The 16,411-nt window shown below is 41.8% G+C and overlaps 1 protein-coding gene across 1 annotated transcript; it reads right to left on the reverse strand.

The window, feature by feature from the left end:
* Window positions 1-640: 640 nt before the first annotated feature.
* LOC129373970 (polycomb protein suz12-A-like) lies at window positions 641-15,109 on the reverse strand. Its single transcript, XM_055052149.1, has 16 exons — window positions 14,447-15,109; window positions 12,460-12,506; window positions 12,302-12,366; window positions 10,282-10,350; window positions 9,459-9,508; window positions 9,273-9,358; window positions 8,318-8,564; window positions 7,934-8,036; window positions 7,711-7,816; window positions 5,750-5,924; window positions 5,570-5,658; window positions 4,417-4,560; window positions 4,160-4,317; window positions 3,882-4,083; window positions 2,464-2,543; window positions 641-2,081 (listed from the first exon to the last, which is right to left on the reverse strand). The coding sequence occupies exons 1-16, from the start codon at window positions 14,610-14,612 to the stop codon at window positions 1,754-1,756; spliced, it is 2,115 nt and encodes a 704-aa protein (XP_054908124.1). The 5' UTR covers window positions 14,613-15,109; the 3' UTR covers window positions 641-1,753.
* Window positions 15,110-16,411: the final 1,302 nt, after the last annotated feature.

Below are 16,411 nucleotides of genomic sequence, written 5' to 3' on the forward strand. Positions count from 1 at the left end.
ATGCTGAGTTGTAGATCAGCTCATTGGTGCTGCATTGTAATTGGTTCAGCTCTGTTTCGCTCATTGGGTGGGGACTTGTAGTTAAGTCCCCACAGTTCTGACATCCGGGTTCCTCCCTTTTGCCGTAGCATTTGTGTTGTATCTCGTCAATCTCAAGTTGTGATAGCAGTTGCCGTTTGCGGATGTTGGAACACTGAGCTACTAGTTGTTTAGCGCTTAGTGTTGACTGGGGATGTCGAAGTAACCATTCCTTCCCCAGTCTTTGCATGTAACCCCTCTGGCTAGGGTTACTTGAGTAGTAGCATTCCAACAGATCCACATTTTCATCTCTCGCCCATTTCCGTCTTGTTCCAGTAGCCCATTTGTCATCAAGGTGCTCTGGTTCCCCAACACCTGACGCAGACCTTGTTTGGCCGGGCGACGTCTGAGCCGGCATGTTACGCAACTTAGTATCTCTCATGGTATGAGGTAGGCAGTAGCTTGAAGGGTCTTGCCTAAGGACCCAGACTGGATTCGAACCCTGCCCTCATATATATATATATATATATATATATATATATATAAAACTTTTAACGTCTTGTCAACTCTTCCCTCCTCCTAGTGGTAAAGTAGAAGAACTACAACTCAAAGAGAAACACGATGCCCTTCACATTATTACTTTATTAGAAAACCATTTTGACTCAGTTTATATCGTCAAGCTGGTTTTTTACAGCATTATTTAAGACCAGTCTTATTTTTCTTTTCTTAATTAATATTAATATTATTATTATTAGACATGGCTCCTCCCATCTTGTGCAAAATGCTGCTGGTGTTGTGAAGACATAAAAAGATCCAGTCAAAAACCAAACAAACGGACTCATCAGCTGTGGAACCGGGGAGCCGGTTCTGTTTGGACGGAGCAGGTAAAGTAAGGCAGCGTTGAGTCCGGACTGCGCTCATCCAGGAGGATCTGGATGCAAAGAAAGAATTGAAACAAAACAAGGAAAAGAAGCAGCAAAACGGGAAATGAGAAGTGACTGAATCTCCTTTGGTCCGGAAACTAAATTCTGCTCCATGTTCCCAAACTAATTTAAAGAAAAGCAAAAGCTAATTGGTTCGACCTACAGCTTTATGTACAAACATCCAGAGAAAGAAAGAGCACCTTGTTTTAGCCACAGACTGTAGGAAACTGCAGGTTAACGGCTTCAAACTACAAACCAGAGGCTGCTTCAGCAGTTAAAATGGTCCTAAGTAAATTGGAAATCTGAGTGCTGGCAGTAGGTGGCGGTGTGAGACAGTCGAGAGGTCGCTTCTGAGGAATAAAATACATTTAGCACCAGTGATGAAACCAGGAATCTGCCGTTTCAGCGCATCCAGGATCAGTTTTTTTATCTGCAGTCACGATTCTTAAACTGGATAAACAGCGAAACCCAGAGAAAACGTGACGAGTTTAAAACACATCTGGAAAAAAATTACAATTCCTTATGATCCCTTAACTGATGACTGAAAACAAAAATATCAAAGCATGTGAAGTCTGTAAATAAGCCGCTGGAAGATTTAAGTTTGGTTGAAGAAGCACAGATTCAGGCTGAAGTTGTTGGATTTTCCTCCCTGCAAAGTCGTAGCACCTTAGAATCTCAGAGGTAAAAATCCCTAAAAGCATCAGGAGGTTCTGGAGCTTCCGGTCTCAGTGACGCTTTAGGTCGTCCTTCGGGCCTTTGATTGTCCATGTCAGGGTTCTGCTGCTTCACATTTGGTTTTCCTCCTCTTCGTCTTACTGCTGCTCGTTTCGGCTCTCCTCGCTGCAGGGCTTGAACTCGGCCGTGTCCGGATCCGGCTCCGGCTGGGACTCCGCGGCCGTCTCCCAGTCCTCCTCTTCGTCTTCCTCCTCCTGGCCTTTGTCCCTCTTTGTGTTCTGGCTCTGGAGGAGGCGGAGCCTGGCCATGGCCCGGTCGATGGTCAGCGTGCTGATCAGGTTGTAGTCGTGCATGCTGATCAGGTGCAGCAGGAAGTTGCGGCACAGGCCCTGCTCCACGATGGCGGCTGCGTTGTGCTCGGCGAACACCAGGCAGGCCTCGTTCATCTGGTTGTCGGCGATAAAACTGGAAGGAAAACAAACGGAAAGCGTTCATTTACGTCAGAAGGACGGTTCCAGATGTAGGGATGGATGCAGGTCCAGATTGTGATACCAATTAATCACAGAGCTGCTAAACTAGACGCGCAATTCAGACCATCTGAATGACCAATTAGTCTAACAGTCATGTTCTAGTGGAATTAACAGAAAATAGTAAAGTATTGGCCAGTTTTATCTCATTAAATATCATTTCTGAAGACTCAGATTCTTACCATAAATGTTTCATGATAAAAGCCCAACAACAGAGTTTCTCTTGTTCTGTGATTTTATAACCGAGTGGATTTAGTTTTAAACAACTGGCGTTTCAGAGACAGAACCGGGCCTGCTGCAGAACAGAACCGCGTACACACCCGTGCTTCATGACGTGAAGGTTCCACAGCTTCATGATCTCCTTCTCGCCCTCGTTGACGTCGGTGAACTCCTCGATTTGCTACAGGGAAGAGCAAACCAGTCAGACGGCCTGTGGCTTCAGATCAGACGTTTAATTCCTATAAAAACGGTCGAAATTTGTTCTGACTGATTCAATTTGATTAGAGTTGGAATGAAAATCGAATGAAACTTCGGATTGGTCAGACACGCGTCTGGGACGAACCAAATCAAGAAAATAAACGTTTGTCTCCAGTTTCTGGGGTTAAAATACATAAACCACCCACTTTGGGTCACATATGAACCAGCCGTAACCCCGGGACTCCACCGGAAGCAGCACTTTAAAACGAACACCCTGATTTCACATCTACATTCTCTCAACCGCTTCCCCTCTGATCCTTCATTCAGAGAGAAGCAGTCTGTCTACAGGCTCCTGATTTTCCGGCACATGGCGGAGTAACCGGTGGAATCCGGGGGTTTAATCAGACGTTAACAGACCAGCAGCAGAAACCTCCACGCTTTCTTCACTCGATCTGGCGTGATTCTTGTCACGCCAATCTGGAAACGTTAGAACACAGTCAACAGAAACCAAACTGTTCACAGCAGAAAGTCACGTACAGATCATCATCATCATCATCGTCGTCGTCTGATGAACTCCTGGTTCGTTTATTTTGAACCATGACACATGAAACGTTGATCAATTTATTTGATCTGCATCAACGGTTTTGCTGATGTCCCTCAAAATGTTTCCAGTTTTTTGGACTCTATGGCGTTTATAAGTTTGTGTTTTTATGATGTAAAGCTCTTTGAACTGCCTTGTTGTAGAATTATGCCATGCAAATAAACTTTTTTGATTGATTGATGATAATAACTTAAAAAAAGGTTCTAATTTCATGATTGTTTTTCTGACAGAAGTCTTCGGTCCGGTGCTTTTATAATTACAAAGACTTCATAATTCATTTATTTCTTGTTTGTTTTGGACATTTAAACTGTTTTCCGGTTCCAGTGTTAAATGTTCATTAGAAATCAAAGTGTTTTGCTGGCAGTAACTTTGTAAAACTCGTTAGTGAAAGAAGCTTTGCAACAACTTTCAGCTTTTATTTATTATTAATTCAGATAAAAGTTGATTTGTGTGAAGTAAAGTTGGCTTTTCAGTAAGTCTCTAGATAAACTTTTATGGACTTGTTATAAAAGTTTGCTCTTGAAAAGCCGAACGTTTTGTGTTGTGCTTAACTTTTAACAAGATTATTTTAGTAATAATTTGGTTATTTATTTTAGTCTCCCTCTCCGTCTGCTGGACGGGTCAACGCTGCGTCATTCTTCAACAGCCTTCGCTGTGGCTTCCACTGGTTTCACCCGTCCAGCAGTCGCAGAGCGGTACCAGCTGCAGGGCGCGACCCACCTTGGCGGTTTTCTCGCGCAGCCAGTCGGGGTCCCGCTCGTCCTCGCTGTCCACCTCCATCTCCTGCGCCCTCATCGGCAGGCAGCTGTCGCTGTGGAAGTACAGCCGGTTGTGTCCGCTGGTGTACGTCCGCTGGTGCGGCTCTCGGTCGCCGTCCTCCGGCTCCAGGAACTCAGACAGACTCGGCTTCGTCCGTTTGGGTCTGCGGGACAGAGACGGCGGGTGACCGCTGAGGCCAGCAGGAAGCAGGTGAACAGGAAGTGAGAGACGAGGTTTACCTGCAGACCAGGACGTGTGTGACCACGGTCCTCTTGACGGGGCCGTTCCTGCTGAAGGCGAAGCCGGGCTGGTGGTGGACGTCCTGAGGGTTTCCTGCATATGAACCGTCGTAGCAGTTGTTGATGGAAACCTCGATCTTCGCTCCTTTGGCGTGAGGCTGGAAGAACCGCAGGAAGAACGGATTCAGAAAACGCCGGCCGAGGCGGTTCACTGTGATCCAGGTCAGGTTTTCTGTCTCTGGGACATTCGGTCTCACCACGTAATTGAAGATGAAGCGGGAGTGCGACAGCTTGAGGTGCTTCAGCAGACTGTACAGCTTCCTGCAGTTCAGCGTACACCAGGGGCAGTGCAGGTCGTCTCTGGCCTCCGTCTGCTGCCGTGTGTTGTTGTTGTACAGGAACTACAGAAGAAGAACATCGGGTTTGAGCGAGGTTCAAGAGACGCCATCAGGTGCGGATCCAGGTGAGCCTCTAAGCCCGTCTTTATCAAACTGAGGTTGTGGAATATTTTTCAGTTTGTGTGAGTTGGAACACTATAATGATGCATTGCATGCCAGCGCCACGCAGACGCGTCTGCTCTGCTGTGTCTGCTCTGCTGTGTCTGCTCTGCTGCAGCTGCTCTGCTGCAGCTGCTCTGCTGCAGCTGCTTTGCTGCAGCTGCTCTGCTGCGGCTGCGACAGTGAGCAGCGCTGCGCCCTGTGCTGACTAACTGCATTTTAACTCCCAAAATAAAAATAGTGTTATTCATGAGCAGTTTGATTCTTCTGCCTTGCAAACACATCAACAGGTATTAGTACGTTTATTTAATTTAAAACGATTTAATCAGTGAATACATGTCATGGATCAAAACAACTGGATGAATGATTCTTATATTTAGTGGTGCAGAAGAGAAAGCAACTCAAGTTTATTTTTATTTTATTATGCTTCAAAATTACAAATATGTCTAAAATGTCATCAATGCAGACTAAACTTGTAGTAAAGATTGACTTATTTTTGATTTCTGTGTGTTTTGAAGAATTGGGTGCACCGACTTATTGGTGCAGTTTTCCTTAATTTTGGGAGATCAGTGATACTTTCATGTGAAGCCGATCTTATCGACCTCAGCAAAGGCCTATAAATCAGCTCTGCAGCCAGTCAGGTTGGACTGGCACTCAGACCCACCAGGTTATCTCTGCACCTCAGCGGTTAACAATAGTCAACCCACTGTTGCCAACTCTGCGGCTTTCTTGCTGTATTTAGTAATATTTTAGAGTATCGGCCAAAATTGGAATCAGCTGGTGAAGCTTTTTACAGATCAGAAACCAGCGATTGGCCCGAAAACTGCAACTCGTCCCTAGAAAATATTAGATTAAATGATTGGTGAGTGTTTGCTGTTGCCTCTGCCTGAAAAACTTTGGGCAACTGCTTCACCTGATACAAGATGCGTAGCTTCTGTCGAGGCTCCGCTGAGATCTGTTCCCTCCTGGCCTGCAGGTCGGCGGGCGTGGATTCTTTAAGAGCTGGAGGTCAGAGGACAGACAGCGTCACGCTGCAGCCGGGTCACCGTCAGGCGGACGGATCCCAGCTGAAACTCAGCGTCTGGTTCCTCACCCTGGGCCTGCGTGGCTCTCTGCGCGCTCGGCCGGGTGTCCTGGTTGGTTTCGGAGTTGCGGGTGGCCAGAGGTTTGGCAACGGGCGCCGTGGAGCAATCGGACGGGTCGGTGGTCCAACGTAGGGTGAACTTCAGGGTCGGACCCTGAGAGAAACTCTCAAACGGAGGCAAACGCTGGAGACAGATAGTATTGACACTACTTACTACTTGCTGTTTCTGTGCAATGAAAAAGGCCAAATATCACATTTTAGAGCCAGAAACCAGAAAAAATATCAAACATAAATGATTTATTTTTATGGTGGAAATAAAACCCTGAGTTGAAAAAGTATATCTGAGAATAGACGTGTTGGAGTCAGATTTTAGGATTTTCACTATAGCTTAGCTTTCGTTTGTCTAATTCAGTTAGTTTTAGGTAATTTTAGAGAGGATTTGCCAGTTTTTATTAAATATTGTTTTGTTTTTGTTACTTATAGTAGTAATTTTAATTAATCCAAAAGGTTAACATATTACTATTATGTTTACATTGATTAAGTAATTATTACTCAAGCAAAGTTCCTATTTTCAACAATTAAAATATGTATATAAAAACATATTCATAAACATAAAATCGAAGGACATTATATATACAATTTCAGCATGTTTTAGTTCGATAGACAAACAATATAGTTTTAATTCTAGTTTTTCCACCATCAATGACCATTTTTATTGATTTCAGTAAACAAAAACCCAAAGCTAAGAAAGCAGGGAGTCAACAGTCAGACCACCAAGTCGACCGTAGATGTTGTTGGTGAGCATAAAGTTGCTGTCTTATACCTTATACCAGTGCTTCTCAATTATTTTCCGTTACGCCCCCCCTAGCAAGAAGAAAACTATTCGCGCCCCCCATTCCCACCGTGACTATCCATCTCTGCATAACATTTTTTCCTTATTAAAATTTTTTTTCGCTGAAAAAACTCTAGCGGCTTATCGGCGTGATTGGGATGTAACGTATTTAAGTGACGCGCTAATTTATTTGGCTTCATGCTGTCCGCTGCGAGCATTTTTAGACACAGCAAACACACCGGTCTTTCCTCTTCTCCAACTGTAGTCACAGTGAAGCCAAGCGCTAAATACGCTTCGTCGTATTTCCTCTTCTTAGCTTTCGGTTGACTTTCTGTTGTCTCATTATCTTTGTCTCTCTCCGCTTTTCTTTTCATCCCTGTGAAAAACTTTTTCATGTTGGGGGTTGTTGAATAACGGAGGCCATAGACAGAACGCAGTCGGAGCTTTTTGTTGACTTAACACTGCTAACCAAGGCAAACCTGTTGTCTTGTAAGTTGTAAAATGTTGCACTGTCGCAAACGTGACAGAAGTAACAATGAGAGCGCCACTGCCGCCTACTGTGCGCAATTACACTTTATACTAGTTCGGCCAAAAAAGCCTGTTCCCAGGATCACACGCGCCCCCCAGGTATCGCACCGCGCCCCCAAAGGGGGCCGCCCCACTATTTGAGAAGCACTGCCTTATACCAAGTCAGTATTATACCTTCCCTTCCATGCAGCACATGTAGCATTAGCTTTAAGAGATTTTTCAGACGGCACTTTGTGAGAAAACTAACTGAAGAGTGTCCTAATAAAAGTTTTGACAGCTACATTAATGCAGCTGTTGAAAACCCAACGAGTAAAACTTGTGTAAAAAAAGTGAGACGTGCACAACTGTTGGTGAAACTCGGAGTCTTTGGGCAGGGGGAATAAACATTGTCTGGTTGCTGCCAGAAATTTGATTGTCTTGATTTCCAGGTCCAATAAATTGACACATAGGACTCAATCAAAACAGCTTCTAATCCCTCTGTAAAGTGCCGGTTTTCTAAGTCTCCACGCAACAACTGAGTCTCTTTCAAATGTTATAATGAAAAATATAGTTTTAATCTGAAAATGCATCATATTGGAGCTGATCTCTGGGACTTGTGCACATGTCCTACCTTCCCATCCAAGATGGTCTCCCAGGTCGCTCTCTTCTTCCCGACGGGAGACTCCTCCATCTCCTGCATGGAGACCTCGTACTCCCCGTCCAGCAGCTGCAGACGCCTGCACACAAGCAGCAACTCTCACCTCTGGTTTCTGCATCACCAAACCGCAACGCAGCTTGTTCTGCTTCAGAAGGTGAGACTTTGTGCAAGTCGGAAGCTGCGCGCAAGTTTTCACCTGTTTTTGTCAAAGACCGTCATCTGAGCCACAAACGTGGTTTCTCCCTCCTCCCTGAGAGACGAGCTCCTCCTCTTCCTGTTGACGGATTCGTCTGAAAAATCTTTAGAGATAATAGTAGATATAAGTATTTCATCTTTTAACAGCAAAATCAAATTATTACCAGTAGCAGGAGTTTGAAACAGTTGTGCAAATAACACACACACACAAGGTAGTAATGTCTGTTTCCTTTTTAGCCAAAGTTACTAAGAGCCACTTGTTGCAGATCAATGATCTAGAAGGATTTCGCTGTAACTGCCAAAAACATCCAATAAACTGGATTATTAAAAACATCAATACTGTATAAAAACACCCAAATCTGCAGATCGTTTTCCCTCTGCCTACCTCCTCTGTGGTGGTTCTCTCCATTGCTCAACCCGTGGATCTGGCTTCTGGAGCAGCCGGGCCTCGATACTCTGAACAGCAGAGAGTAGGACTTGACCATGTGCGAGTTACTGGGTTCAAACTCGCTGCTGGGAACCAGTAAGGTGGGGAAGGAGGCCAGTTTGACCTGGACTCCAGCACTGGTGTCTGGGTTCTGAGGGACCTGCTTCTTCCCTGTTGGGACCTGCTTCACCGGACAGCTGACATCCTGGAAAGCAGAGAGGAACCATCAACCCCATTCAGATCCACGACTGGACGTCATGTGACTTCGCTCCGCAGCGAGTCGGGAAAATGACAAAACAACACAAAGAATCCAAAAACGGGACACAATGTTTGACTCGTGTCAACACTGTTACAGCTGGAGAACATCCAAAGGCGTCAAATGTAAATACAGAGAAAGTTGGAAGTAGGTGAGCTGTGCTAGCTTCACTTTCACCAGCTCAACATGCAGCAGAATCTGGTGTTTCTCAGTTCAGGTAACTGACAGGTCATCAGTGGACGAGGTGTTGAAATTAGCCAATCAACCCCCTCTAATGTTAATGCAACTTATTAATAATCGCAAAATAAACAAGCATGAAAACTTTAAACTGTAATGAATGTTCTGTTGCTCTGCGTGGGAAAAATGTGCATGTTTTTATTGGTTTTGATGTTCCAGAAACACGCGGACGTAATCTCTGCTCTGTTGGCTGGAGGAGCTGCTCTCAGCCGGTTGTGCGAAGAGTAACGCCAACACAAAAAGCGAGAAGAAAGCAGCCGGGCCTCCAACAGGTGGCTTTTAAGATGCTCACCTGTTTTATTTTCTTAATTAACAATAAAAAAGAAAAATGCAGGAGAATGTCACTACCTTTACCGGCCAACAGTAGCTGTCTAATCCAATAATCTATAATCAGTGATCATCCTGCTCCTCAAAACGCACCTTCCTCTTCTTGTGGCAGACTTTGACCAGCAGGACCTCCAGAGAAACCGAGCTTTGTTCGTTCTCACTGTCCTGAGACGATTTACCTGAACAAAAAACAAGACAAGCGAACAAAACACTGAAGTAAACAGGAAGTCAGAGCAGGAAATCAGCCAATGAACGACACCAGAGAGCAAAAAGACTCACCAGCTGCATGGAAGAAACCAGTAAAGGTGAGCTGCAGATTGGAGGCCAAACTGCAGGAAGAGAAAAGTGGAATAAGACGAGTTCTTATGGAGCTAAATTAGTCTCAAAAAGATTCACAAAGATGTATAAGTGAACATAATTCACAAATATGTTACACAATACAGCATAAATTTACAGTTTCAAACTGCACAAGTAGAAATAAATAAGACATTAAAATGCCGGCTGTGCAATGAGGAGATTTTTCTGTTTTTCCTTTGGTGAATGCTGTTAATGTTTTCCTAAATGCACATTAACTCGCTGTGTGTGCACACCGTCCTCTGATGGAGGCTAAACTGCTGACACAAGGTGGCGCTGCTGCTCTCGTTAGTTTATAGGGATATTTTTTTTTCCAGAAAAAGAAGGACCTTTTAACTTGTTAGATATTCCAGCAGAATCCAGTAACCTGAATAGAAGTGGACGTCTTTAGTAGAATGGTTTTGTATGCATTTCCAATAAATCTGGTTAATACTCAGATATCAGAGCTTTACTTCTACCTTGAACGCAGCATTATAATTCTAAATCTCAGAAATCCCAGCTGTTGACGAGCCTTGAACACATCATCTTGTTTGTGAATCCCTTGCTGTCAGAAAGTCTTAAAAGTCAGAAGAACATTCAAGCTGATTTGTACAAATTTGTGAAAGCTGATGTACATTCTGTTTCACACATTTCTAAATTATGCTGCAGACTTTCACATCTTATTGTACACTTTGTGAATCTTTTTGAGACCAATTTAGCTTCATAGTTCTCTGTTATCTGGACGTTTCTGTGAATTAGCAGCATTTACCTGAGGGTCTCCTGCTCTCCTCTCATCTTTTCCACTTTGAACAACAGATTGTCGACCTTAGAGGTTTTCCTGTAAAAACACAAGAATGTATTCATTTAAATTCAGTTCATCAACAGACTGAACACCCTGAAAGTAGCTTTGGTTTTCTGAAAGAGCAAAACGGCATCATAACATCAACATTTACTTAATGCTTTGGGATCAAAACCTTTTTCACACGTCATAATGGGGAAGACGGATAAACATAAAATATTAAAAATATGCAAAGTTTGAGCACTTTGACAAGTGATAGTTATATTAATAGTCTTTTCCCGATGACTATTTTTTTTAAATGTTTATTAATTACTGGTGCAGCTGGTTCCCATTATGATGCATTTACATATTTTCTGCAAATCATTTCGTCTCAGTTCTGGATTCAAAGCTGGAGCTTAATAAAAAGAAAAGGAAGCATATTTTCCACATTTTAAATAATTTATTACAATAACTGTTGAAGATTATTGAAACTATGCCTCTGTTGATAAATAGATTTGATTTATTCAATGCTAATCTGTTGTAGTTCTGTATTTTCAGTAAAACAAAACCAGCTTCCTGTTTTCAAAAGAAGATTTTCACCTTTAAAACTTCAAAAATGTCTGACGTAACATTTTAAAAAAAGGTCAAGGTCAATAAAACATTGAGCTGTGCTTCCTGTTTGTTTAGTTAATTCTATATTGACTCAGCTTTTTCACAGCCTTTTCTGTGTAAATACTGATGTAATGGTGCTGAACATGTCGTGTTAAAAATCACGTAAAGTTACGACTCGTTTTTTAGTTCTGATATTTGATCCTAAAATGTTTCCTTCATTTTGTCGGCTTCAAACTGCTGCTTTAAAATCAGCGGAGCGTCTGGCTCAAATAATCTCCACGTTTGAGTTATTATCGGTTTGTAGCCGTTGGTAAAGACTCCAGTGGTCTCACATAAAACTTTCACCTGAGCAGAAACTCCAGTAAGAAGCCAGAGTAACTGGAAACAGCTGCAGAGACTCGGCACAGAAACGGCTTTTCCAGGATGAAAACTCGACACCAGCAAAAACACGTTCCATCAACTTATCCTCCATTATGGTAACTTTCATTCCACAGAATGAAAATATGTTAGTAATATCAGTTGATATCAATGTTGTTGCAGATATATTATCCCAGTTAACAAATGTTTTCAATTAGAGATGTACAATATATCAGCGAAAGACAAAGAATCATTAAAAATCCTAAATATTTAAACTGTTCAGATCTTCAGTTGTATTAATGACAGGAAGATCCTGACTTTCAAATCTCCAATTGGAAAACATAATAACCTTCAACTTACATGCATTTAAAACAAGCAAAGATGATAAAGATCTGTGTGCAAAACTTTAAAAGCTGACTGTGATTGGAGATTAAAATCACTGAGGTGAGAGACCAGAACAATAAAAAACTATGATCAGGATAAAAATACAATTTTGCACAAGGCATTAAAATACCTGAATCCCATAATTAAGAGCTTGAAGGTAAGCTGTGTAATCTGTCTCAGCGTTTCCTCAGGAAATACATTTTAGGCATTTTTAAATACATGAACTGAGTAACAGAACAATATTTGAGTTGTGAAGCGATATCTAGCTGAATATGTTAACAGCTTCTGCTCACCGCAGCAAACCAGAAACAGGAGTTTCAGATCATTAACACTTCACCCTCCAACGTCACTAAAAGGAAAAAACTTCACTAAGCCACATGTTTTACACCAACTGAGCTCACTTTTCACCCAGACGCTCCGCACTCCGACATCCCAGCGCCACACCACCTGTAACCTCACAGCCTTTCACTGCAGCAAACCACAAACTACAAACTACATGTGTATCAGCCCCATCTTCATGCAAAGCAGCCCCAACTGAAAAACACTCCTTCTCCTAACTGATCTTACCCCATCCACCTCCAGCAGCCGCCATGTCTGTCTATTTTCACCCAAAATAACAGTTGGCCTGCTTTGAAAAAAACATCTGCAAACGTCTTACCTTCTGGTGTTACTCCTGGAGTTTCTGTGAGACATATAAGTGAGCGTCCTGTGCAGGAATATCGGCTAAAAGGCAACAAGCAGAGAAAAATGTGTTGTTAATAATCCTCTTCTCCAGCACTCCAGGTAATGAAGCTTGTAAGGAAAGGCAGAACTCACAGCTATCAAGTTTCTAGTGCGGAGGAACCTGTAGATTTGTGTCGGCTCTGCAAACAAACATGTTAGCAACACATGATCAGTTATTTTGGTTGAAAATGTCACAGAACGCCTCAAACTGTAGCCTGACAGCAAGTCTCACGAGAATATTAAACCATATAAAATATACAAGCTTGAGTAGACAAAATTTAAGACAAGTGTTTATATTTAGGGCCAACTTCCATGTTTTTAATGACATTTTAATTTTAGTTGCATGAATTTAGAAGGCATTTTAAGGAAGCGCAGAAACTCTGGATCAGCTCTGGTAAGATCCAGAGTTTTGAATTTTGATCCACATTTTATGTATCAACCAGAAAAAGATTCACTGAGATCAAACATGAACGTCGAGTCCATCACAAGCAGCAGCAATGAAGATATAAAACCTAAAAGATGATGAATCAATTCCAATTCGATCCAATACAAATGCTCCTGAATTATTACACAGAAATGTAAACATGTCTAAGGTTCATGACAAGCAGACCCGAAGAATGCGTCTCAAAAACAAAGACGTGAGCTTCCCGGGTGTTTCTGGGAACTGCCTGGACTTCAAAGCAGAAGAGGAATGCAAATAAAGCAGATCAGTATCGTCGAATGGATGACACAAACAGACTGGAAGCTACGCCATTCAGACACATTTCAGCAGAAACCAAACAACTGTCGAGCTGCAACTCAGCAGATCAATGCTTTCTAGGAATCAGGATTACTTGGATGAGCTCAAACTCCAAATCTAAAGCTCTCAACCTGTTATTAACAAGCTTTTAAGAAAATGATTAAAACTCCACTTTCCTACCATTTTAAATCCCCTCAGATCAACTAAAACTTGACTACAGAAACTGGTCAAACTGGATTATTCTATGCTGCAGAAAAGTTTTGAATGTTGTGCAGTTTGAACAGCACCGAATTTAGACTGGAATCCACCATTTTAAAAAGTGAAAACTTTAAGCAATTTTTTAAAATCATCTATATTTTCTCTGTTTTTCCAAGTCTCAGGCTGTCTCAAGCTGATTTATCTAATCCGCTTTTTAAAGGGTAATAAGAGACATAAAAGCTATTAAATCAAAGACTGGAATGTGAAACAAGTTCAATGTAATAAAAATGAAACAAAAGCATCTGCAATAAAGTTAAATGAGACATTCAAGCAGGTTAGTTCTTGTGGCGCTGCATCAAATTGTATAACATTCAGAAAACCATTACAATTTAAGATTATTAACAGCATCTTTGGATCATAGATTTGTTGTAAGATCAGACATAAAAATAATGTAGTTTTCAACAAAAAATTTTGTTTTGGTATCTGAAACCCACAGAATTATTTTATGCAGCATATTCCAAGTCTAAGGTGGTTCAAGTGTAAAATAAGACAGTAAAAGTATAATTATCTGGGTGTAAGACTTAAAACAGTCTCAACTTGTTAAAATAACAGTTTTTGCGTGTTTTTATACATGAAGTTAAATTCACAGATCAAAACCAGTCATTTCATTCAGGTTTACCAGCCTGGATGGTTTTTCAGGCTGGAATAGTTACCCAAAAAATGTTTTGTTTTTGCAAATATAACAACATTTTCACAGATCTTGGAGACTAAACGGTTATCCAGTTTCCAATCTGGATTCCTTCCAGTTGCAGAAAGGAAAAACACTGTTTATCTCTCAGTTCGTATGCAAATCAAACTTTTCATTTTTGAATAGTCTAATTTGGTTTAGCCTGAAACATGTATGTGTCTTCTCAGTCATGATACCTGTTTTAATGAACTAAGCTGTGAAATACCCTTTGATTTGGAGCAGATGTTACTCGAGTCATTTATTAACGTGTAATAAGGTTTAGTGGTGGAGGGTTGGCATGAGCTGCTCCCCTCAGCTTTACAACTGCATGGCCAGAGTCAAACTTCCGGTAGTGCTAAAACAGGCCCTCAGATGTGCATCTTTACACATGCAGCTCGGTGACTGCTGGAACTCACTCTCGAAAGCCTGCAGGAACAACTCGTGGTCGGCCCGGATCAGTTGCATGTTGGGCTTCTTGGCTGCGGCGGAGGGCGGCTGGTACAACCCGTTGGTTTTTCCTCCAGAACCGAAACCCACATGGTGGTGGCCTCCACCTGAGGAGCTCTGCTTGTGCGGAGCCATGGAGGTCAGAGGCTGGGGGAGAAATGGAGCTGGCTCCCCCACCCGAAGTGGCACAGAAATAGATAAAGAAGAAGAAATTCAGCTGCTCTTCCTTCCTTTGTCAAAACAAAAGAGGCAGCGATGGTGATAAAAAAAATCAACCGCTAACGATAAACTCAAGTCCTCATTTTAAAGACGTGTGGCTAAATTTCTAGAATGTTAAATTTGAGGCTGACTGGACGACCGAGTTCCGTCCGACTGTTATTAAAGCTGTTTTAGCGGTTCGGGGGTGGGAGAATGCGCGGAACAACAGAACAGCCTCCGGCGAGCTGAGGCGGAAACCAGGGCTAACCGGTTAGCATCGCCGCAGTTTCCACGGAGAATGTCGGTAAAAAAAAAACCCGCGGCGACACGAAGGAACCGGGAAACCGTTACAACGGCAGAACCGTCATCCATTTAAGGAAAATCATTAACTGCAAATGAACATTGTTGTCGTCGAGTGTGTTACATGACGTTGCCCCAATCACGTCCGGTCAATATTTTCACAATAAAAGCATGGTTAAAATTAAATTCACTTTACGACGGTTGGTTTTAAACAAAGCAAGATCATCTTTATTTCAACAGATAAACTCACTGAAATTAAGAATCTGGTATAAATACACAGAGATTACATCACAAAATAATTAATAGAAAAAACTGACACCATCATGACTAAAATAAAATAACTCTAAACATTTACCATCAATTTCTTCTTTAAATCATTAAGGACAGCCTTAAAAATCATGACAACAAAACTGAAAATGAGATTCTAATAAAATTAGAATTTCACTCCACACCGATTAAACTTATTGAAAAGTGTGGTAGAAATAGGTGCGCCAACAATGGAAACCGAGATTTAAAAAAAAGATAGTAATATCATTAATACCGACCCACTGCAAAGTATGTCCACATACTGAACACTATGCGCTCAATATTTGATCAGGGCTTATTTTACATTTACATAAAATAACTAAATCAACAGCGATGGACGATCTGCTTTTATTCTGAAGTGTTAAAATGTCCCATTTCTTCCTCATTCCTCTAACTTCAGTGACTTGAATGAGGTACGCTGCAGCAGAAGGATGACTCGTGTTTAGAGATCCCGCCTTCTAATTTCTTTACCCAATCACCGCGCTTGCTGCTGACATGCTGAGCTCTCATTGGTTGCTGCAGATATTAGAAGCAGGCGGCGCAGAGTTGAGGCACGTTTGTCGCCTCCTGTGTTCAGAGGAGCCAAAAAGCATTTTAAAATCACTGTTCACTGCAAACTAAAATTATTTCTGTCCTCGATGTTTTTGGGTCAGTGGTTTAGCCTCATGTTGGCAGCAGTCATTTCTATTTCTGTTTCAGGAAGTATTAATCTCCCCTTTTGTTCATATAGATATTGATGGTGTGATGCTCTTTTGTCTTTTCACTTTAATTTGATATTTTTCAGTGCTGAGTTCAGAGTAGAACGGTTTAAAAATGTAAGAGAAGCGAACAAGTTTCAGGTCAGTTTGCCTTGTCGATGGAAAACATCAAGAAGCATCAATACTTCATGATGTAATCACAAAAAAAAATAAACAAGTGTATTAAATCTGTATGATTTCACCGAAGAAAAACAAAGTTGAATCAGTGCAAAAATATCTGATCTCGATAGTGCTAACATGAAGGTAAAACAAAACAGTTTGTGTCCAGCATGTGTGTGGTCTGCAGAGATGTTAGGTGCCTCCTAATATCTCTACCTTAACTAAGAATAACCGGGTGTTTTAAATGTAGATATAAAAACAAATGCTTGTTTT

The sequence above is a fragment of the Poeciliopsis prolifica genome, unplaced genomic scaffold, assembly GCF_027474105.1.
Source record: "Poeciliopsis prolifica strain line A6 unplaced genomic scaffold, Auburn_PproV2 SCAFFOLD034, whole genome shotgun sequence".
In the NCBI taxonomy this organism is placed as follows: Eukaryota; Metazoa; Chordata; class Actinopteri; order Cyprinodontiformes; family Poeciliidae; genus Poeciliopsis; species Poeciliopsis prolifica.